The sequence below is a fragment of the Dasypus novemcinctus genome, chromosome 18 (assembly GCF_030445035.2).
Source record: "Dasypus novemcinctus isolate mDasNov1 chromosome 18, mDasNov1.1.hap2, whole genome shotgun sequence".
Lineage (NCBI taxonomy): Eukaryota > Metazoa > Chordata > Mammalia > Cingulata > Dasypodidae > Dasypus > Dasypus novemcinctus.
In genome coordinates this window covers 60347573-60371535 of record NC_080690.1, presented here as the reverse complement: position 1 = coordinate 60371535, position 23963 = coordinate 60347573, and the positions used below count along the sequence as shown (strand labels likewise).

At 37.0% G+C, this 23963-nt stretch overlaps 1 protein-coding gene across 7 annotated transcripts in view; it reads right to left on the bottom strand.

The window, feature by feature from the left end:
- Positions 1-222: 222 nt before the first annotated feature.
- Positions 223-23963, bottom strand: part of LOC101415380 (zinc finger protein 546) — a 66918-nt gene continuing 43177 nt past the window's right edge. For 3 of the 7 annotated variants that reach the window (XM_023583348.3, XM_058280246.2, XM_071209259.1), the window contains 2 exons: positions 14101-16029; positions 223-2171 (listed from right to left, as the gene is read on the bottom strand). In XM_023583348.3, the coding sequence (XP_023439116.2) occupies positions 2140-2171; positions 14101-16029 (1961 nt within the window). In that variant the 3' untranslated portion in view covers positions 223-2139. Of the gene's footprint in view, positions 2172-6850; positions 16030-23963 lie in introns of those variants that run through there. The other 4 variants (XM_058280244.2, XM_071209258.1, XM_071209261.1 and 1 more) reach the window with 2 other exon arrangements.

Sequence of the window (23963 nt, the reverse complement as noted above, 5' to 3'; positions counted from 1 at the left end):
GCACACATCAGCACTGTGCGTGGGCCAGCTCCACACGGGTCAAGGAGGCCCGGGGTTTGAACCGCGGACCTCCCATGTGGTAGACGGACGCTCTAACCACTGGGCCAAGTCCGCTTCCCTGTCGGACATTTAAGTTTCTGTAAAACTGAAGGGAATTCTCATTCAGAAAATAAGATTTACAGGCAGGAAAAGAAAAAAGAAAATAAGATTTACAAAGTCCCCTTTAAATTATAAATTTGAGTTTATTGTTTTCGGATGGAATGTGTTTCACGCTATACAGGTATTTTCTGGATTCTGTTTTACTTTTTAATTATCATTGAGATATTATTTACATACAAAAGAATTCATTTAAGGTTATCATAGATATTTAGTAAGTTCACCCAATTGTGTACTCATCACTGTAAAACAGTTTTTAAATATTTTCACCCTTCAGTAAGACCTCTCATGCCAATTTACAGGTAATCTACGTTTCCACTACCAACCCCAGCTAAACCCTTATCTATTTTCTACATGTGTTTGCCTTTTCTGGACATTTCATGTAAATGGAATCATACAATATGTGGTCGTTTGTATATGAGTTCTTTTACCTAACGTAATGTTTTCAAAGTTCATCCATGTCATAGCATATCAGTGCTTCATTCTTTTTATGATTAAATAGCATTCCATTGTATGGATATGCCATATTTGTTCATCCATTCATCAAAAGATGGACATTTGGGTTGTTTCCATCTTTTGGCTCTTGTGAATAGTGCTGCTATGAACATTTGTGTAAAATTGTGTGGACAGCTGTTTTCAGTTCTTTGGGACTAAATACCTAGGAGAGGAATTTTGAGTCTTATGTTAATTATATGTTTAACTTCTAGGGGAAACATCAAGCTGTTTTCTTCAGCAGTTGCAAAATTTTACATTCCCACCAGCAGTGTATGATGGTTTCAATTTCTCCACATCCTCATCAACATTTGCTACATTCTTTCCTTTTTTCATTATTGCCATCCTAGAGAGTGTGGAGTGGTATCTTATTGTTTTGATTTGTATCTCTTTAATGACTAATGTTGATTCACATCTTTTCATGCATCTGTCAGCCATTAGTGTATCTTCTTTGGAGAAACCTTTACTCAAGTCCTTGGCCATTTTTAATTGGGCTGTTTGTCTTTATGTTGTTGAGTTTTTGGATCAACATTTTGGATTTTGGATACTAGACCCTTACCAGATATATGATTTGCAACTATTTTCCCATAATATAGGTTGCCTTTTCACTCTGCTGTCATTTGAACCACAAATGTTTTTAATTTTAATGAAGTTCAATTTATTTTTCTTTTGTTGCTTGTGCTTATCTAAGAAATGACTGCCAAATCCAAGGTCGTAAAGATTAACTCATCTGTTTTCTTCTAAGAGTTTTATAGTTTTAGCTCTTATATTTATGGTTTTAATCTACTTTGAGTACATTTTTGTTTATGGTATGAAGAGCCCAATTTTAATATTTTGCATATGGATAAATCAACTGACTATAGATATATGGGTTTATTTCTGGATTCTAAATTCTTTTCCATTGATCAATATGTTGATCTTTATGTCAGTACCCCACTATCGATTACTGTAGTTTTATAGTAAATTTTGAAATCTATAAGTGTAAGTCTTCCAACTTCATTATTTTCAAAGATATTTTTGGCTTTTTGATGTCCTTTAGTGGTTTGGAGATATGTACCCCAGAAAAACATGTTCTTAAAAATAACCCATTCCTGTAGGTGTAAACCCTTACAAATAGGACTTTTTGAAGGGGTTACTTCAGATAAGGTGAGGCCCAGATGAGTCTTAATCCTATTACTGAATGCCTTATAGGGAAAGTCACAGAAAGAAGAAAGCCAAAGAAGGAGCAGCCAGAAGCTGAAAGTCACTGGAACCTGGAGAGACAGGAGAGGCTGCCATGTGCACTGCCATGTGACAGAGCAGTCCAGGACTAAGGCTCACCAGCAGCCAGCCCCAGGACGCAGTCTTCAGGAAGAGAGCATAGCCGTGATGGTGCCTTGATTTGGACTTCTGGCCTCAAAACTGTGAGCCAATAAATTCCTGATATTTAAGCCAACCCATTGCATGGTATTTGCATTAGCAATGAGGAAATAAAACAGACCCCTTGCAATTTCATATGAATTTTAGGACCAGCTTTTCCATTTCTGCAAAGAAAAAAAAAGGCTGTAGAGATTTTTATATGATCGTATAATACATAAACATCAATCTGGGGAGTATTGCCATCTTAACAATATTGGCTTCCATTCCATGAACACAGGTGTCTTTCCATACATTTAGGTCTTCTTTACCTTCTTCAATGATGTTTTATAGCTTTCAGTGTACACATCTTGCACCTCCTTGGTTAAATTTATTCTTAATTATTTTATTATTTTTAATGCTATTGTAAATGAAATTGTTTTCTTAATATTCTTTTGTATTGTTCACTGCTAGTATACAGAAATACAACTGCTTTTAGTGTTGCACTTCTTTTGCTTTTAATTTTTCACTTTGAAATATTTTCAAACTTACAGGACAGTTACAAAAATAATACAAATGCCATACAGAGAACATGAACACACCTCTACCCCACCTCCCTGATACCCAGATCTGCCAATCTTAACATTTTGCCACATTTGCTTTATCATTCTATTTACCTGTACATCTATCTAATCCATCTATCTGTATCTATGTCTGTATATTTATGATTCCATTTTCTGGACACTTGAATGTAATTTGTATACATCATGATCCTTGAACATTTATTACTGCCAAGTAATTTCTTAAGAACAAGGATATTCACTTATGTAACCACCTTGCTCTAGGCGGCAGTTGACTGCTAGTTGACTGCTCTCCCAGAGTATTCTGCAGAAGAGTTCCATAAGCTGCCTTCTATATGCAGGCAGGTTCTGGGGTGGTTAGTCCCTCAGGCCACCATCAGACTAGGCCAGACACACATGCCCCTGCAAGAGGGTTACTTGCTCCCTCTGGAACTAGGACCAGGAATTCACACTAGGGACATGAGCCAGCTCTGTGCTGAGCTGATGAGGGGAGAGGGGAGGCTAGCTGGGGTACCAGGAGATCCACTGCTTTTAAGTAGCCTTTCTCTTTATTCAGCAAATGAAGAATGAAAAGAGAAAAGAGGGAAAAAGTAGGTACTGCCTGTATAAAACTCCTCTGCCAAGTTTGCCTGGGGGTGGGAGGTAGACAATGGCTACCCTCTGAGCTGGTCCCCAACAATCTGAAAAAGCTGATCAAAAACAATCGTACCACAACCCCAGGATTTGGGAGAACTAGGTCCCTATAGTCCACCCTGGCACCAGCAAGCTATACTGAGAGCTTGGGTTGCAGTCCCCACTGCTGCCTACCATCCAGTTGGAGGATGGGGGATGGCCGCCATTGATGAAGGATGAAATTCACCAATATTTTCCACAATTTATCAACCCTTTCCTCTAGCTCTTCCCTGGATGTTGCAGAGTGTTTCAACAGATGCCAGAGTTCCAAAAATAGTTAATTCAGACAGTTCCTCCCAGTTCAATAGTAGTTTTGGTAGAGGGACAGATTCCTGGAGTCTTCTACTCTATCTTCCTCTTGATGAAAAATGTTTACTTCAAATATTTAATTTAATTTTAAATTAAAGAATTTAAAGTTCAATTTCTCTTTTAAAAAAGTAGAGCTTTTTGTATTCTGTCTACAAAATGTATGCCAAGGGAAGAGGATATGGCTCAAGCAGTTGGGTGCCTGCCTAGCACACGGGAGGTGCTGGGTTCAGTTTTTGATGCCTCCAAAAGAAGACAAGCAAGACAGTGAGCTGACACAATGGGCTGGTGTAGCAAGCTGGCACAACAAGATGATGCAACCAGATGACACAACAAGGAGACACAACAAGGAAACACAACAAGAGACACAATAAGCAGGGTGCAGTGGTGGCTCAAGCAATTGGGCACTTCTCTCCCACATGGAAGGTGCTGGGTTCAGTTCTTGGTGCCTTCTAAAAAGAAGATGAGCCAATAGCAAGTGCAAATAACAAGGGGGGGGGGGAGAATAAATAAATAAATCTTTAATAAAAATGAATGGCAACCTTAAGGTCATAATGATACTCTCTTATATTTTCTTCTAGAAGCTTTATGGTTGTAACTTCAATTGTCATCACTATTAAAATTTTTTGTATGATGCCTTGGCACCCATCTTTTATCCCCCCTTTATTTTTAAAGAAGTTTTAGATTACATAAATGTAAATGTTACATCAAAAATATGGGGGATCCCCATATACCCCACCCCTCCTCCTCCCACACTTTCTCCCATTAAGAACATCTTTCATTTGTTTGGTACATTTGTTACAGTTGATGAACAAACATTGAAGCATTGCTACCAACCATGGTCTATAGTTTACATTAGAGTTTACACTTTGTACCACACAATTTTATAGGTTTTGATAAAATGTATAATGGCTTGTATCCATCATTGCAATATCATGCAGAACAATCCCAATATCCCAAAAATGGCCCATGTTACACCTATCCTTCCCTCTTCCTCCCCTCAGAACCTCTGATGACCAATGTCTTTATATCAATATTACAAATTCTTCCATTACTAGAATAATAAGTGTAGTTTAGCTCATAAGTTGCATTCTACCTTATGTTTATTCATTTCTCAGTCTTGAGGATTTGAGGGTGGTGATGCCCACTCTGCTTCTGATTGGGATGGGGCTTAGATCCCATGGGGCCGATGAATGGAACTGTCTTGCTTGCAATTGTATATACTCTTTTTTCGGAGGATGAGTGTTGTCCATTATCATCCTTTTGTTAGTGTCCTGGGTGAGTTGGCATCCATCTTACTTTGGCTTAGGCACTTGCCTCAACACTGACCTTTGGCCTGGTTAATAAACAGTTTTTTTGGGAAGTGGACTTGGCCCAGTGGTTAGGGCGTCCGTCTACCACATGGGAGGTCCGTGGTTCAAACCCTGGGACTCCTTGACCCGTGTGGAGCTGGCCCATATGCAGTGCTGATGCGTGCAAGGAGTGCCGTGCCACGCAGGGGTGTCCCCTGCGTAGGAGAGCCCCACAGGCAAGGAGTGCGCCCTGTAAGGAGAGCTGCCCAGCGCAAAAGAAAGTGCAGCCTGCCCAGGAATGGCACCACACACACGGAGAGCTGACACAACAAGATGACGCAACAAAAAAAGAAACAGATTCCTGTGCCACTGATAACAGAAGCAGACAAAGAAGAACATGCAGCAAATAGACACAGAGAGCAGACAACCAGGGGGGGGGGAGGGCCGGGGGAGAGAAATAAGTAAATCTTTAAAAAAACAAAACAAACAAACAAACAGTTTTCCACCCCTGGGGCCTAGAACCCCCAGAGTTCAAACTGACATCTATGGACACCACCCACACCAACCACTTGCCTCATCTAGAATCCAAAGCTGGCCCTAAATGATAAGTTAACCATTTCTACCAACCTCAGACCCCCAGTCCATTTCCCTTTTTGTGTGTTTTTGCTTTAAACTAACCAGTCCTTGACTTTCCCAGGAAATATACTAACATCCACCCTGGGCCATAATAAAGGCACAAGCCCATGGGTACCCTTTGCTCTGTGTCTGCCCTACCTGCTGGCTGAGAGTCACCAGAGCTGACAATACTTCCTGTTGACCCCTCATGGTACCACTCTCTGGAACCTGTAACAAACTCTTTTTCTCATGCATTATGGTCTTGGTTTCCCATTGTATCACACTTGACCTCCACTCAGACCCAACCTGAAAATTCAATTCAATTCAAAACAATTATTTATATCTAATACCCACCTCATGTTAAATTTTACATATGATGTGAGGTTTAGATCAAGGCTATTTTCCCCACAAGTTTATACAGTTGTTCCAGCACCATTTGTTGAAAGAATTTTCCATTCCCTCATTGAACTGCCTTGGCATTTTTAGGAAAATCAAATGACTGTGTAAGTGTAGGTCTATTTCTTGATTCCGGAATTTTTCCGTTTGTCTATCCCGATGCCAGTACCACACCATCTTTATTACTCTAGTTTCATGTAAATCTTGAGTTCAGGTGGTGTAAGTCACCCAGTTTGGTCTTCTAAGTACTGTCTTGGCTATTCTAAGTCCTTTTACATTTCCACATATATTTTACAAACAACTTAGCAACTTCTACAAAATGTTTTCTGGGATTTAGATAGAGATTACATTAAATGTATAGGTCAGTTTGGGGAGAATTGAATTCTAAACATTATAGGTCTTCTCATCCATGATTATGGCACATCTTTCCATTTTTTTCAGGTCTTCTCTACTTTCATTCAGTAAAGTTCTGTGTAGTTTTCTGGTAATGACCCTGCATATATTTTGTTAACTTATTCCTAAGTATTTGATGTTTTCTATAATTGGAACTTTTTCTTTTTAATTTTATCTTGTCAATGTTTTCTGATATATATAAATATAATATTTTGTCCTTGAAACTATAATAAAAAATTCTTCCTACAAAAAACCCCCTGCAGGCTCAGATGGCTTTAATGGTGATCTAACCCAAGATTTAAGAAAGAAATAACAACAATCTTACAATAGCTCCTTCAGAAAATAGAGAAAGAAGGATCAATTCCCATGTCATTTTATGAAGGAACTTAACATTGATACTGAAACCTGAGAAATACACAAGAAAAAAATTATAGACTAATATCAATGATACACACTCAAATCGTCAAAAGAGAATTAGAAAATTGAATTCAGCAATATATAAAAAGTATAATACATCATGACCACATGGGGATAACCCAGGAATGATGAGCTGCAATGACATTCTGAAGTTAATCAAAGTAACTCACCACATTAAGGAGAGAAACCAAAAGATCATGTCAACAGTTGCTTTTTATGTATTTGACAAAATTTAACATAATCCATGATAAAACTCTTAATAAATTAGGAACAGAACAAAACTTCTGCAATTTGATAAAGGGATCTATGGAAAACATAAAGCTAACATTAAACTTTGTGATGAAATACTTGCCCCCTAAGATCAGAAACACATGTAAGGATGTCTACTCTGAGTGTCTCTATTCAATACTGTTAGAGAATGTCCTAGCCTGTGAAATAGGCAAGCATAGGAAATAACAGGAAATAAAAATTAAACAGGAACTGTCTTCACAAATGTCATGATTGTGCTTATAGAAAATTCTAAGTAATTTATAAAAATTAAACCCTTATAGAACTAAGTGAATTTAGCAAGGTCACAAAATATAAGATCAATATATAAAAAATCATATTTTAAAGACAAGTTGTCACTTGTTTTTTAAAAAACAGAAAATTAAAACACCAAAATCTTATCAATAAAAGAGAAAAACTATAATACTGCCTTACTTATGACCATACATGGAAAAATTCTCATTAAAATCCAAATGGACTCAGTAATATGCTGAAATCATGGTATATTACAAGAAGTGTTAACTTCAAGAGTCTATTAAGTACAAATCAGTGCATCAATAAATTTAAGGAGAAAAAGATAAGACTATAGCAACAGATAAAATGGCCTTGAACAAAATTCAGCAATCATTCCCAATGAAAAACAAAAAGTAGGAACCTCCCATTCTTCCCTGCATTTATTGAAGGAAATTATTTAGAGGAAACAAAGAGAATTTATCCCCAAGCAAAGAGTGAGAATTATAATAAATGCTTAAATGTTGGGAAATTTTCCATTAAATTTGGAGAAAAAGTACCTGCTATCACCTAATATTCAAACTTATTCTGATTATTCTATTATAATATTAAAGTAAATAAAAAAATAAAATTTTATTTGCAGATTATACAACTGATAACATAGAAATCTTAAAAGTATCTCACAGATATAGAACAAGAGTTCAGTAGACAGAAAACTAATGCTATATTTGATCTAGGAGAAAATAATTAACACAGCAAAGTATCCAGAATGACATTCAAGTCAATTAGGAAAGACAACAAAACCACTGGGGAAACCCAAGAATAGGAAAGTGAAAGTAAAGGAATGATGACTGGCCAAGAAACATGTTTGAAAAGATGCTCACCTGAAAATTTAGGAAAATATTAAAACATATACATAAAGTGGGGCAACAGGGGCACTCGGTTTATCAGTTAACAGGAGTCTACCAGAAAAATTTGGCAATATCTAGTATAGTTGATAGTGTATATAACCTAATATCCACTTAGCAATATCTAGCATAACTGAAAGTGTATATAAGAAATTCTACTTCTAGATGTGCACAATTAGAGAAGTTCTAACTCACATAAACCAATGATCATGGATAAGACATTAAAATATATTTGAAATAAAGAAAAAATAATGAAAGTCTAAATATCGACCAATAGGAAATGATTTAAATACCTTATGATTTGTTCATATAAAAATCTGGGCCAAAGGGGCTTTTAAATATTAGCCCTAAATTCAGAAAGCAGATAATGGATTTTGGAGGAAGATGTGAAATAGCAGAGCAATACACATGAATTTCCTTTCTCAACGTAGCTAATCTTCTGCCATAATATTACATCCACTGGGTCACTTACTATTTTTTAAAAAGATTTATTTATTTATTAATTTCCTCCTTTCCCCTCTCCCTCCTCCACTCTGCTGTTTTTGCTGTCTGTGTCCATTTGCTGTGTGATCTTCTGTATCTATTTCTCTTTTGGTCTTCACTTCTTATATTTTCTCCTCTAGAATCCACCAGGATTCAATCCTGGGGACCTGTGATGTGTTAGCTGCACCACCTCAGTTCCTGGTTTCTGCTGCACTTCACCTTGGCTCTCCCCTTCGTCTCTCTTTTGTTGCATCATCATCTTGCTGCATGACTCACTTGCATGGGCACTGGCACACTGAGCGGGCACTCGACTTGCCATGTGGGCACTGGCTTGCCCTGAGGGCACTGGCTCACCATGCAGGCACATTTTCTCTTTTTCTTTTTCACCAGGAGGCCCCAGCGATCAAATTCAGGTCCTCCCATATGGTAGGCAGAAGCCCTCTCACTTGAGCCACATCCACTTCCCATGGGTCACTTATTTTTGGCAGTGCTTCTAGTGTGGGTTCACATCCCAAAGACATCATTAGGTGTTATGAACAGAACTGCCTTAGTAAATTTTAAGATACACTAGGATAAACAAAGTTAAGCAAATTTTCTTTATTGTAGGACACCTAAGTCTTCTGATACTAAGCATTTATTGTTTTTTGGAAAGGATTTAGTATTCAAAACTTCGTAAGACTGTGTGAACACAGAACATTTTTTTCAAGTACCATTAAGCACTACTATTCCCAGAGCTATTCTTTCAGACATATTGAGCTAAGGCACTGTCTCCAGAAGACCCCAGTTACAAAGATATGGTACCTTGGTGAAATAATCCATTTATATCCATATATAAAAATAATTGCTAATGTCGGACAATGATGTCCATCTATCAGAAAATGACATGTACAGTGCTATATCATGGCTGCCTTATCTGCCTAAAATGGGCCTGGATTTGCCTCAATGAGATCACAGTCTTTTTGAGTGACAATGCATGATTCTAAGTTGGGGGAAGATGATACTTTAAAAAAAAAGAATTACACTTACAAGTATATATATTCACATCCAAACCCCTACATGTCATTAAATTTACATATTTTGGTTGCTGGTGCGTTCTTCTTACAGGAAGGCTTTTCACAAAACTACTTGATGCCTGCCACCTGGCTGAAAGTATTGTAAAGTGCCATCAACTGTAAGATACATTTGATTTCAAAGGTGTTAAAATGTGAAAAATTGTACTGTCAAGAATTAAGGAAATTGTCATATCCAATTTAAACCATACTTCAGCCATTTCAAGCTAAGAAAAACTAAGAAAATGGATCTTGAAGATACTTTGGCTTCAACAGTTCTTTTCCATTAATCTGGATTAATTAAAATAGAACTATCTACCCCTGGATAGTCCAGGTAAATAGTTTCTTTAGAGTAATTCTTTTTCAAACTCTTGGATGATGTATGCTGATTATTTAGATTTTTTTTGCATTTTTCTTCATAAATTGACTCATCTATGGTTTTGCCTTTAAGAGCTATCTTCATTTGTTGTGTTATACATGTTATTATCAATGTAGAAAAAGTTGGTGAAATTGTGTTAGATATTACATCTTCCTTGAAAACGTTAAAAATATTTTATCAAATATTAAGTGTTGTTATGAAGGGGGAGTTCTGGGGCTAAATATTCATTTTACCCCTTTATTTATCTACTTAGGTTTAATACATAATTTGGTAAATTATATTTCTCTAGGAAATAATTCATTCTCTCTAGATTTTTTAATATATGGGAATAAATTTGTTTATAGGATATTGCCTTATAATTTAAAAAACTTCCTATTTGTAGTTACATTCCATTCTTATTCATAATGCTGTAATTTTATCTTTATTCCTTAAAGACACCAAAATCATGTTTTTTTCCCACAAAGCCTGAATAAGTGTCTTATTTTCTAACTCATTAATTTCCACTTTTAATTGTTCTCATTCCTTTCTTTTATTGGCTTCAATTATTTCCCCCTAATTTCTTCTGTTGAATGTTTATTCACTCTTTTAATAGTTTTATCAAGTGCTTACTATGAGACACAGTATTAAGTGCTAGAGATAGCACGGTAAGTAGGAGAGACAAAGTGTCCTTAATATTTGTTTCCTGAATACATTAACAGATATTGAATTTTCACTGAGTAAAGGTTTGGCCACATCCACAAATTCTGATATTCAAGATCTCATTATCAGGGAAGCGGACTTGGCCCAGTGGTTAGGGCGTCCGTCTACCACATGGGAGGTCCGCAGTTCAAACCCTGGGCCTCCTTGACTCGTGTGGAGCTGGCCCATGCACAGTGCTGATGTGCACAAGGAGTGCCATGCCACACAGGGGTGTCCCCCGTGTAGGGGAGCCCCATGCGCAAGGAGTGCGCCCCGCAAGGAGAGCTGCCCAGCGCGAAAGAAAGTGCAGCCTGCCCAGGAATGGCGCCGCCCACACGGAGAGCTGACACACAAGATGATGCAACAAAAAGAGACACAGATTCCCGTGCCACTGACAACAACAGAAGTGGAAAAAGAACACACAGCAAATAGACACAGAGAACAGACAACCAGGATGAGGTGGGGGGTGGGGGAGGAAGGGGAGTGAAATAAATAAATCTTTAAAAAAAAAAATCTCATTATCGTTCATCTTTAAATTGTACCTTACACTAAGTTTTTCTCTTTACTCTATTGCAGTTATATTGTTGGTGATTTTAAATTTCCAAATGAAGTTGCCAAATTGTTACCCCACAGATAACTTATTAAACTGAAATATTTAGCTTTACAATAGAGAAACCTGGTGATTACAACATTCCAGTCGTCTATTGCTGCATAACAAACTATCACAAAACTTAGTGGTTTAGAGGTGGAAGATGGACTGTGGTTAACAGGGCAAATATGAGTATTCTCTCATGAACTATAACATTATACAATACTAAAACATAGTTTTAACAATAGGGGGTGTATGGAAAAAATATACCAAACGTAAGCTGTGGACTAGTTAGTGGTAATAGTCTGATGATGTTCTTTCATAATCTTTAACAAATTTTCCACAACAATGTAAGGTGTTGGTAGAGGAGTGATGTATGGGAATTCTGCATGTTACACTATTGTTTTGTAGGCTCACAACTTTTCTAATTATATGTATAAAAACTTAGTGGCTTAAAACAATGACAGTATTTGTTTTTACTCATGATATGAAATGTGAACAGGTTCATGAAAGAAATCTTGTCTTGTCTCAGCACCGGGTGGGGTGGCTGGAAGGCTGGGGTTGGAATCACCTGAAGCCTCACTCACTACGTATCTGGTGGTTGATGCTGGGACTTCAGCTAGGGCTGTAGCCAAGACACCTTTACTTGGCCTTTCCATGAGACTTCTTGGCTTGTTTATAGCATGATAGCTGGGTTTCAAGGGAAAATATCCCACATGCGCCAGGCAGAAGCTGTATTGCCTTTTGTGACAGTCTTGGAAGTCACTTAATATCACATCACAGACCTACCTCCAAGATTCAAAAGAGGAATGTCAACATCACATTGTAATGTGGAAGGGGATATATTGGCATGGCCATCTTTGGACAATACATTCTGCTACACTAAGTAATCAGAGGGCAGATAACATGTAGTGGCATGACAATGATTGCCACCATGATGGGCTATAAAATGAAATACTAAGTGTCATCTAGTAAGTATTTTCAAAAATATTTAATCTGAATCTAACTGGGTTCTCTAACCCTAACTTCCAGTTCACGTGAAATAATGGAGATAAAAGAGCACATTAAAAAATACTTTTTGAGAAAACAAAAATCCAGAACATGACATCTACAGCTATCCTGACAATGTCATAATTAAGTTAGGGACTTGTTCTTATTAAAAGAGAGTAATAATGCATAACCAAATACAATCCATGAAGCTATTTTGGTTCCTGAATTTTAAAATAATTTATGGAAAGCTTCCTTCACACAATTAAGAATATAGAAGTCTGGACTGTATATTACACTTTATGGAATTATTGTTTATCTCCTTAGGTGAGAAGTTACATAGTGATTATGTAGAAGGCATCCTTTATTCTTGGGAGATGCATGTTATACACAGAGAGGTGAAATGTCATGATATATGTAATTTATCTTCTATAAATTATAAGTAAATATTATATAGAAGCAAACCAAATATGACAATTAACAACTGCTGATTCTGGAAAGGGTATATCAATGATCAATGTACTACTCTTTTAGCTTTTTCAAAGGCACAGTGGTCTTTTGATTGTTAGTTTCTAATTTATCATGAATTATGGGCAGAAAATGCAGACTGTAACATACCCACTTTTTGAACTATAAAAAAAGCTTCACAGCTGATTCTTCAAAGGCTTTACACTCATAATCCTCATATTCATTAAGTTCAAAGATTTTTTTATTGCATTGATTTTTAGAAATGAGCTCTGATTGTAGCAATGGAAGCTTACTGTATTTTACTGTATTTTATTCACAACTAATTACCTGAATTTAAATAAACGAATGAATGATAATGGAAGCTTTTACAAATTCCTTACACCTGCTGGTTCTTCCTCTCACATGAATTTTCTAATAGTATCACTAATAAAAATAAGAAAAATATTTATTGGGCACATGCTGTGTGCCAAGTACTCTTCTAAAGGTTTTATTTTGTATTAACATTTAATCCTCACAAAAATATAATTATTTAAGTACTATTTTCATCATTTTAAAACTGAGGCACACGGGGCAGAAGTGCTTTGACAAATACCACACAGGCAAAGATGGAATTATAGTGAAGGATGTGCCATGGCTAAGGTCTTTCCTACAATTGATACATTAACAGTTATTTTCTGTTACAGTGCTATGTTAAGTGTATGCTGGTCCACAAATTTTTTACTTCTGGTCTTCAATGTGTTAAATAAATACGGATACCAAGAGCAAGCATTTAAAAACCTTCATGCAATTTGACAGAGTTAATTTAGGCTGTTAAACCCAATAGTAAAATATTGGGGCTTTCATTTTATATGTCTGTTTTTCTACTTCATTTTTCTAGTAATACATTTTAATTGTATTTTATAAAAATATTGGTCAACAACAAATTGTGGAGGAAAGGTTCTTCACCTTGGACAGTCTGAGATGCATTGTACCAGTATTTATTAGCTGACGTTTAACCAGAACTGAGAGAAGTTATAGTTTTTCCAACTCTAAAAAAAGTAACATAGGTAGTATAAAATCATTTCTGTTGAGTAACTTGTGAGCATAAAGCAAAAGGATTCCCACATATAATCTAGTATGCATTTTCTCATGTTTCCTAATAAGTTAAAACTTTAAATTATGAATTATTGGCTGTTGTAAAAGGTATGAATCTTTTCTAACAGCTTTGTATCATCCTTATGGTCAAAGGGTTTCCTCACTAATATGATTTCTCTGATGTAAAGTAAGTTGATCACTACGAATAAAGGCTTTCCCACATTCTTTACATTTATAGGGTTTCTCACCAGTATGAATTCTGTGATGACGAGTAAGTTCTGAATTAACACTAAAGGCCTTTGCACATTCTTTACATTTATAGGGTTTCTCACCAGTATGAACTGTGTGATGTCGAGTAAGTTCTGCTTGAAGACGAAAGGCATTTCCACATTCTTTACATCCATAAGGCTTCTCACCAGTATGAAGTCTAAAATGTTGAGTAAGGTGATATCGACGACTAAAGGTCTTTCCACATTCCTTACATTCATATGGAATCTCACCAGTGTGAATTCTCTGATGTAATGTGAGTTGATAACTACAAATGTAAGCATTCCCACATTCTTTACATATATAGGGTTTCTCACCAGTATGAATTCTGTGATGTTGAGTAAGATGATAGTGACGACTAAAGGTTTTCCCACATTCCTTACACTCATAGGGTTTTTCACCAGTATGAATTCTGTGATGTTGTGTAAGATGATTGCTACGGATAAAGGCTTTCCCACATTCTTTACACTTATAGGGTTTTTCGCCAGTATGAATTCTGTGATGTTGAGTAAGTTCTGTTTGAAAGCGAAAAGCCTTTTCACATTCTTTACATTTATATGGTTTCTCACCAGTATGAATTTTATAATGTTGACTAAGATTATAGCGACGACTAAAAATCTTCCCACATTCCTTACATTCATAGGTATTCTCACTGGTGTGAATTCGCTGGTGTGAAATAAGTTGACTGCTACGAATAAAGGCCTTTCCACATTCTTTACACACATAGGGTTTCTCACAAGTATGAATTCTGTGATGCCGAGTAAGTTCCGCTTGAAGACGAAAGGCTTTCCCACATTCTTTACATCCATAGGGTTTCTCACCAGTATGAATTCTGTGATGTTGAGTAAGATGATAGCGGCTACTAAACGTCTTCCCACATTCCTTACATCCATAGGGAATCTCACCAGTATGAGTTCTCAGATGTAGAGTAAGCTGATAGCCACAAATAAAGGCTTTCCCACATTCCTTACACTCATAGGGTTTCTCACCAGTATGAATTCTGTGATGCCGAGTAAGTTCTGTTTGAAGACGAAAGGCTTTTCCACATTCCTTGCACTCATAGGGTTTCTCACCAGTATGGATTCTCTGATGTCGAGTAAGTTCTGCATGAAAGCTAAAGGACTTATTGCATTCTTTACATTCATAGGGTTTCTCACCAGTATGTATTTTCTGATGTTGAACAAGATAAGAACCATGGCTAAATGTCTTCCCACATTCGTTACATTTATAGGGTTTTACACCAGTATGAATTTTCTGATGTTGACTAATATGTCGTTGCACTCTAAAGGTCTTTCCACAAACCTTACATTCATAAGGCCTCTCACCAGTATGAATTCTCTGATGTTCAGTAAGTTGATAATGAAGTCGAAAGGCCTTTCCACATTCTTTACATCCAAAAGGTCTTTCTCCAGCATGAATTGTCTGATGTACTCGAAGGTCTCTAACACGGCTAAAGGCCTTCCCACATTCCTTACACTCATAGGGTTTCAGACCAGAATGGATTCTCTGATGTTCAGTAAGGTGATAATGGAGTCGAAAGGCCTTCCCACATTCCTTACATTCATAGGGTCTCTCCCCAGCATGAATTGTCTGATGTACTCTAAGGTCTCCCACACGACAAAAGGCTTTCCCACATTCCTTACATTCATAGGGCCTCTCACCAGTGTGAATTCTCAAATGTTGGATAAGGTATGACTGTTGTCTAAAGGCTTTCTTACATTCCTTACATTCATATGGTTTCTCTCTAGTATGAATTTTCTGATGTAGAGGAAGAGATACATGTTTTCTGATGATCATTTGATTAATGAATCCCACTTGTTGTCCCTCTCGTCTCACAACTTCACATTTGCACTGCAGATCATTTCTGAAAATGGTGTCCTCATAAATGTAAGTTTTAGTTTTACTTTTTTCCATTGACTGCCAATGAGATAAATATATTTCATAAATATCATTTTCTGGAAATAACTTCTTGGTGACGTACCTGGACTCCAAATCTGAAAAACAACAACAAGAATAAAAATCAAGAAAGCAAACAAATACTACAATATTGATGGGGTTTAGATGGGGTTGCTTCTTATAGGAGAACTAGGACAGAACTGAAAATAACATACATTAGAAATGAAAGGCTTAGAGCAGGGATCAGTAAACTTTTTCTGTAAATGGCGAGATAGTAAAAGCTTTAGGCTTTACAGGGCATATGATCTCTGTCACAATTACTAACCTCTGTTGTTATAACAAAAACAGCTGTAGACAATATATGAATGAATGTGGCTGTGTTATAATAACTATTTATGGACACTGAAATTTGAATTTCATAACATTTTTGTCATAAAATATTTCCCTTTAAAAAATTTTTCTCAACCATTTTAAAAAGCAAAAACCGGTTTGAGTTCATGAGCCATAAAAATAAAGGGTGAGCTCTTTAGACCATGGGCCATGATTTGCTGACCCTGATTTAGAGAACTCTAAAATATTAAAGTACAACTTGAAAGAAGGCAAAAAGAGCTCAGATAATTATGTGACAGTAAAAGAAGGTAAAGGGGCACAGTGAAGTGGTTGAGTACCTGCTTCACATGTACAAGATCCTGGATTCAATCCCCAGTACCTCAAAAAAAAAAAAAAAAAAAAAAGGGCGGCGGACTTGGCCTAGTGGTTAGGGCATCCATCTGCCACATGGGAGGTCCACGGTTCAAACCCAGGGCCTCCTTGACCCATGCAGAGCCGGCCCCTGCGCAGTGCTGATGCGTGCAAGGAGTGCCCTGCCACAAAGGGGTGTCCCCTGCGTAGGGGAGTCCCACGCGCAAGGAGTGTGCCCCATAAGGAAAGCCGCCCAGCAGTAAAGAAAGTGCAGCCTGCCCAGGAATGGCGCCGCACACACGGAGAGCTGACACAATAAGATGACGCAACAAAAAGAAACACAGATTCCCATGCCACTAACAACAACAGAAGTGGGCAAAGAAGACGCAGCAAATGGACAAAGAGAACAGACAACCAGGGTGGGTGTGGGGGGTAGGGGAAATAAATAAATAAATAAATCTTAAAAAAAAAACGTATAATTGGTGATTAGGGAAATAGGTTGTCAGAGTTCTCCTATTTAGGATGGGTTTGAATTACCTTGGGAGTTCCTAACCAGTATTGCTCTTTAGGCACCAACTCAGACAAACTGAATCAAAACATATAGTTGCAACTCCTGGGCATCAGTATTTTAAATCTTTTTCATTGGATTATTTTGATGCAGATAAGTTTGAGAATCTGTACCTAATTCTTTTCCCAAAGATTTCTCTTTACCCTTAGAATAAAACCCAAACACATTACCATGGATTAAAACCTGTGTAGGACCTTTAATATGCCAGAACCTTTCTTAAATCTTAAGGCTTTTTACAGACTGGTCCCTTTTTGGAATCCTAATCCTCTTTGTTTTTTTTTTTTTTTTTTTTTGTATTTTCTTTTTAAATATAGCTGGATCCTTCTCATCTTTGAGGTCTCAGTCTAAATGTGACTTCTTCAGAGAGGCTGTCTGTGCTGACTACATCTGAGTCAGTCAATGTTCTTAGTTCTATGTCCCAGCACCCAGTTCTGTGGCTTTTCTCAATTAAATATTCATTAATTTTCTCATTTGTCTTCCTGTGTATTTTCTTATGACTAAAATTCCACAAGTATAAGCACAATCCCTATTTCAATTCCTGCCACTGAATAACAAGTTCCACCACATAATACATGTTAAATAATTGTAGAACAAGTGTATTTCAAAAGGTAATAAGAATGACAATAAAAGGAAATATTACAAATAAGTCACTGAGAAGGGCAGCTGAGTACAAAAAACTTAATTTCTCCAAATTATGCCAGTTATTGAATAATGTATCTCCCTGATTTCAATCTCTCTTATTTTACTACATCACTTCCTTTACAAAAGGAACACATGTACATCCAAGCTTGCTCTGTCAAAAGTATAAATGGGAAAAAAAAATCATCTTTATAGCCCATGATTCTCCACTCACCTATCATTACCTTGAGCATAAGGTATCTCCACCACTGTTTACATTCCCTCCTGTGCACAGCCACTGTTGTCTCTCCTATCCCAACCAAGGTACTGAGGTATTTTATTTACCAAGCATCAGCTGAATTTTACTATTTCTCATTCATCCTACAGATGCCCATTTGTTGTATTTCTTCAAACCCTTTCCCAGGTTCTCCCTTGCATTCTTTTAGAGCCAAGGCCAATCATTCTTATAACTGCCAGAAATATGTCTCATTTTTCAGGCACTGTAACAATTATATATTAAACTGAAAGGCTTCTGAAACTCTAAGCAAAGAAATTGGAGGATGTTGGGGTAAGATAAGTAACTAAATATAATGGAAAAAGGGTCTCAGTAACCAGAGTGCCAAGGACTTTATTATGAAGGATATGCTGGATAACTTGAGGGTGGTAATATAGATAGTGAAAAAGTCTGTGGAAAATCTAAAGAGCTGAATGTGACAGACATGAGGGTAAAAGGAATTTTTCTGTTACTAGAAAAATGTCTTAAAAACTAGAAAAAATGTTTTAAAAAACTAAAAAATGTTTTAAAATATTGAATGAAAATAATATCTGACTGCAGTGCAGTAAACTAGAAATAATGACAATATCAGAACATCAATAAATACTCCCATCTGCAAACACAAAAGCTTTAACTAAATTACTATTTGGTTAATGATATCATAAAAACTGAAACTGCAGAGCTTCTTGAAAATGACAATAAAAATACTACCCCAGTAGCATGTGTGCATGTGTATATTAACTATGGTGCTCAGAGGCAAACACATAGACTTAAATGTTTATTACATAAAATAATAATGAATGAATGAAAATAAAGTATATTAGAATCTCACTTTCTAAAACAATCAGTAGTATATATTATATATGTATATGACGTATGTGTGTACATATGTGTGTACATATAAATACATATATGGATATGCAATAAATATTATAGTGGTATGCTGTAAATCACTGGTGATAAGACTATATTAATTTTAAATTATTTTTGTTCTTTGTAGCTTATAATTTTCCTTAATGTTCAGAAACTATTTTTATAACAGTTAAGTGTTACTCATTTTTATGCATATACGCAATAACAATCTCAAATTATATAAACTAAAAATTACAGAAACATGAGACAAATCCTCATAGTGTAAGATTTTAACATACTTCCCTTTGGTAATGAATAGAAACAGATAAATAAAAAGAAAAAAGATTTGATTATGATTAACCAACTTGACAATAGATACATGCATATCAATAAAGAATATACATTCTTTATAATCATACAGGAATATTTATAGAATTTTAGCTTATACTGGCTGACAGTCTGACGTTCTTTCATGAATCCCAAAAGGGAAAAGATTTTGTTTCTCAACTAATCCATTCCTGTGAGTGTGAGACCCTTTTGATTGGACTACATCAACAAGGTGTGACTCAGTTTGAGTCTCCACCCTCTTATGGGTCTGATATAAATGGAGATACAGAGAGAGACATACACATTCACAGACAGAGGAAGCCACTATATTGATCCTGCCATGTGAGAGAGAGGGCTGCAGGTAAACAGAGAAGCCCCAAAAGGTTGGGCCTCTGGAATCAGTAGAGCACAGAGGCACAGAAAGAGGACCTGAGGGGCTGGGCCCCCAGAGCAGCTCAAGGCTGAGGAGATGAGCCCTGCTGTATGCCTGATCTTCACGTGGCAGGACAACCAGGATCAACAGTAGCTGACTCTGATGAGAAAGCATCTCTGATGGCGACTGGATTTGGACATTTCATGGCCTCAGAACTATAAGCTTTAAACCTAATAAATTTCCCATTATAAAAGCCAACACATTTCTGGTACTTTGCATCAGCAGCCTTTTGGCAAACTAAGACTCTGGCCCATAAAGCAAGTCTCAACACATTGTGAAGATTGAAATCTGTCCACAATGCAATTTTACTAGAAATCATTATCAAAAAGATATTTAGAAAATCCCTATGTGTTTTGAAATTATGAGATATACCTTAATAAATAAATAAATAAAATAAATGGCATTTAGAAAATGTTTTGAAATGAACAATAATAAAAATACTGTATGTCAAATCATGGGGTGCTCATTAATTTTCAGCCTTTCTTAATGTACCTCAACAAATTGGAAAAAGAAGGATATAACGAACTCTACATAGAAGGAAATGAATATTAAAATAATAGAATTAATGAAATAGAAACAAAAATGCAAAGAAATATCTCACAAGTCCATTTGGTTTTGTCAAATGATTAATAAAACAGATGCAATTTCCTTGAGACTAATCAAGGAAAAAGGGGGAGTAATAACATGAGGCATTAAATGTAAACCTAAAATAGCCAAGCAATCTTGAAGGAGAACAAAACTGGAAGATGTATTTTAACTGCATATCATGACTTATTATAAAAGCTAAAGGGAAATAGTATAAGGATGAGAAAAGCAGAAAATAAAAGTCATTATTTTGAGATTTAGTGTGTTGAACTGTAACTCTCAAAGAAAGATACATACACATCCTATCCCCCAGAACTTATAAATGGATTATTTAGACAAAGGATTTTATAGATGTAATAAAGTTAAGGCTTTCAAAATGAGATCATCCTGGATTTAAGATGGGCTCTAAATTCAATGACAAGGTGCAACGGCAAGAACCAGGAAGGAAGGAGGGCCCAACAGTGGGCTCGTGATACTAATGGTTACACTTTTGAGCCTATACACCTGCAATAAGAACAAGGCCTAGAGTAGCATTGTGCCTAGGGGTTTCCTCCTGACAGCCTGCATGTTACTCAAATGTGGCCACTCTCACAGCGAAACTCAGCGTGTAGATGCGATGCATTCCCCCCAGCGTGGGACATGACACCCGGGGATGAGCCTCCCTGGCACCGAGGGATCACTACCACATACCAGCTGAAGAAGCAACTAGAAAATGACCTTGAATTAAAGATTCAATGTGGAACAGCAGAATATACCTGTCTACATATAATAACATGACTTCGGGAAGCTGTTTGACCTAATGTAAGGGGGAAATGGAAAGGAGAAATGAGATTATAAGGCTGTGAGTCTCTAAAAAAGAGTCTGGAGGTTGTCAGAAGGAATACCCCTATGTACAACTGAACAGAGTCTAAGAGACAGATAAGGTAGATACAACCCCAGGTATTGGTTCTTTTGAGGGATAAAGAGACCCACGGGTTCTATGGTCATGGCAGAAGGGGTTCACTGCCATGACAGATAGCCCTTCTTTGGAGCTGGTGTTTCTGCGTGATGGAATTGGACTCGGAGGGGATCTCTTTTCACAAGACTTGCATGCTACTTTATTGGAATTGTAGTCGGTGCTGGGTTTAAGATATATGTAGGGGATTTGAATCTCTGGACTGATAATATGACACCCAGGCCCAGAGCCTCAACAGACTTCAGCTCCTACACTTTGATTTATTGGACTTACTCCACTCAGCTAACATGGAGTTGAAGAAGGTCAACCACCACAACATGGAGCCTAGAGTGTCTACAACTGGAAGCGGGAGGAGTGCATCCAGTACCCATATGGAATCTAAGCCCTCACTTGACATAGATGTGCAATGGACACAACCAATCCAATGTCCACAGAGAAAATGTGGAATAGGTGTGGGAACGGTAGCCATGGTGGCTGCTGGGTGTGGGGAACGGGAGGAAGAGATGAGATGTGGAGGCGTTTTCGGGACATGGAGTTGTCCTGGATAGTGCTTCACGGACAATTACGGGACACTATAGATCCCCCCAGGGCCCACTGGATGGAACGTGAGAGAGTCTGGGCTATGATGTGGACCATTGACTATGGGGTGCAGTGATGCTCAGAGATGAACTTACCAGGTGCAATGGATGTGTCATGATGATGGGAGAGAGTGTTGCTGTGGGGGGAGTGGGGGGCGGGGGTGGTGGGGTTGAATGGGACCTCATATTTTTCATAATGTAATTAAAAAAAAAAAATAATTAAAAAAAATAGACAAAACTGCAGGAAGTCTGCACTACAAAGGAAAAATATAGAAATAGGGGAACATAATTAATCAAAGGAGATTTAAATTTTCACATTAATATATTTGAATTAAATGTTTAAATTACTAGAAAAGTACAATTTCTAAAAACTGATTCAAGAAAAATAGAAAGCCTAAATAAACTATTAGGAAACTATTAAAGAAATGCCAGCTGTTAATAACATTACCCTTCAAATCTGCAAAGCCAAAATATTTCACAGGGTAAGATTTTACTAAATGTTTAGGAGGAGATAATTACAATTTTAGAAATGTTTTCATGGGATAGAAAAAGGGAAAATGAGGGAGATACATCTTAATTCATTTTATGAAATTACTAAATTGGTACAAAAACCAGGCAGTAAGATTTTGAGACTGGAAAATTAAACTGTTACACATGTATATAAACATTTAAAAAAATTAATTCTAGATAAAATACCAGAAAGCAAAATCCAGTAAAGTATTTAAACTATTTTATCTGGTAAGAAATCTAACAAAGGAGGTACAAGAATCTTATGCAAAAAAAACTTGAAACTTTAATGCAAGTCTTTAAAATAGACAAATAAATGGAAATATATAAACCTTGTTCATTAGTAGGATGATTTATTAAGGATTTCAATTCTCCCCAATCTATCTCTAGTCGATGTAATTCCACTCAAAACCACCAAAAGTTACTCTCAGAAGAGCATGTGGAGACTGTGGATATCTGAATATCATTTCTTCTTCCTTCACTCCCAATTCTAGACCTCTGCTTTTCTGCTGGAGTCAGCAAGCTATCCTACTAAGAGATGTCTTGCATTCTGACAGATTTGGCGGGAAGAAGTGGCACAGGGCTTCTGTTTCATGTGTGCTGGACAAGCAACTGGAGACACTGAAGCCTAGGAGCAAGATCCTTAGGACAGAGCATCATGGAAAGACTTTGGTGTTTGGGAACATATGGCACCCTTAAAAAGAAGGTTGACATGACTCCATTCTCCAAAAGTCAACATTGAACTTCTAGATGGGCCAATTCTTCTACATCCTTGAAGCTTAGTGGATAGAGAGTCAAGAAAGGAGCACTCTGCCCACAAATGGATGGGGGTAAAGTGGAATCAGGAGCCCCATCAGGTGGTCGGTGCCATTGCTAAGGCTTGGCAGACCTTGGTCATGGGGTGAAAAGCATCCGGATTTCAGGGATAAGAGAAAGCACAGTGAGTGGCTGACTCAGGGTTTTGGGAATGGTACAGCAAAAAGAGAGGGGAAGGAATTGGAGGAAGATGGGGGATGGCCTAATTTTCACTCCCTTGTGCATCATTAAGTCCATCACTTCTTTTCTTTTCCCTCACTCCCAACCCATATTAGTTCCAGACAAGGTAAAAAAAATCAGGACATAGGCTTTAGAGAGTAGTTCTAGATACTAGAATGTAAGAGAACCGGATCCCAGAAACTGTTGGAAGGAATTTAAGCAGAAATCTTGTGGCTACACTACTTGAGCAGCCCTTCTGCATCCACTGTTATTATGAGGATGAAATAAAGTGTGGGACCACTCTTTATAAAAAAAAAATTGATCCAAACCAACTGAGACCACTGCAATTTAGGAAGAAATTAGAAGACAGCAATCACCACTTAACATTAAAATCATAAATTGTGAAACAGCCTTTTGTTACTTATTGTCTTTTAATTATACTTCTTACCACTAGGTGGCACTCACCCAAAACTGTAGCAATACAGGAAGAGGATACAGACATTGGTTTAATCTGGCCCACAAATAAGATTCGATGGGCCTATCATGTTTGCAAAAATTTGGATTACTGTTCAACATGTTAAATTAGAGAATGCCACATTATAAAATCTGTACCTCTCACTTTTCTTGAAAGAAAGAAGATCTGAAAAACTTTACAGGGAGCAGGCCCTCTACAGGTAGG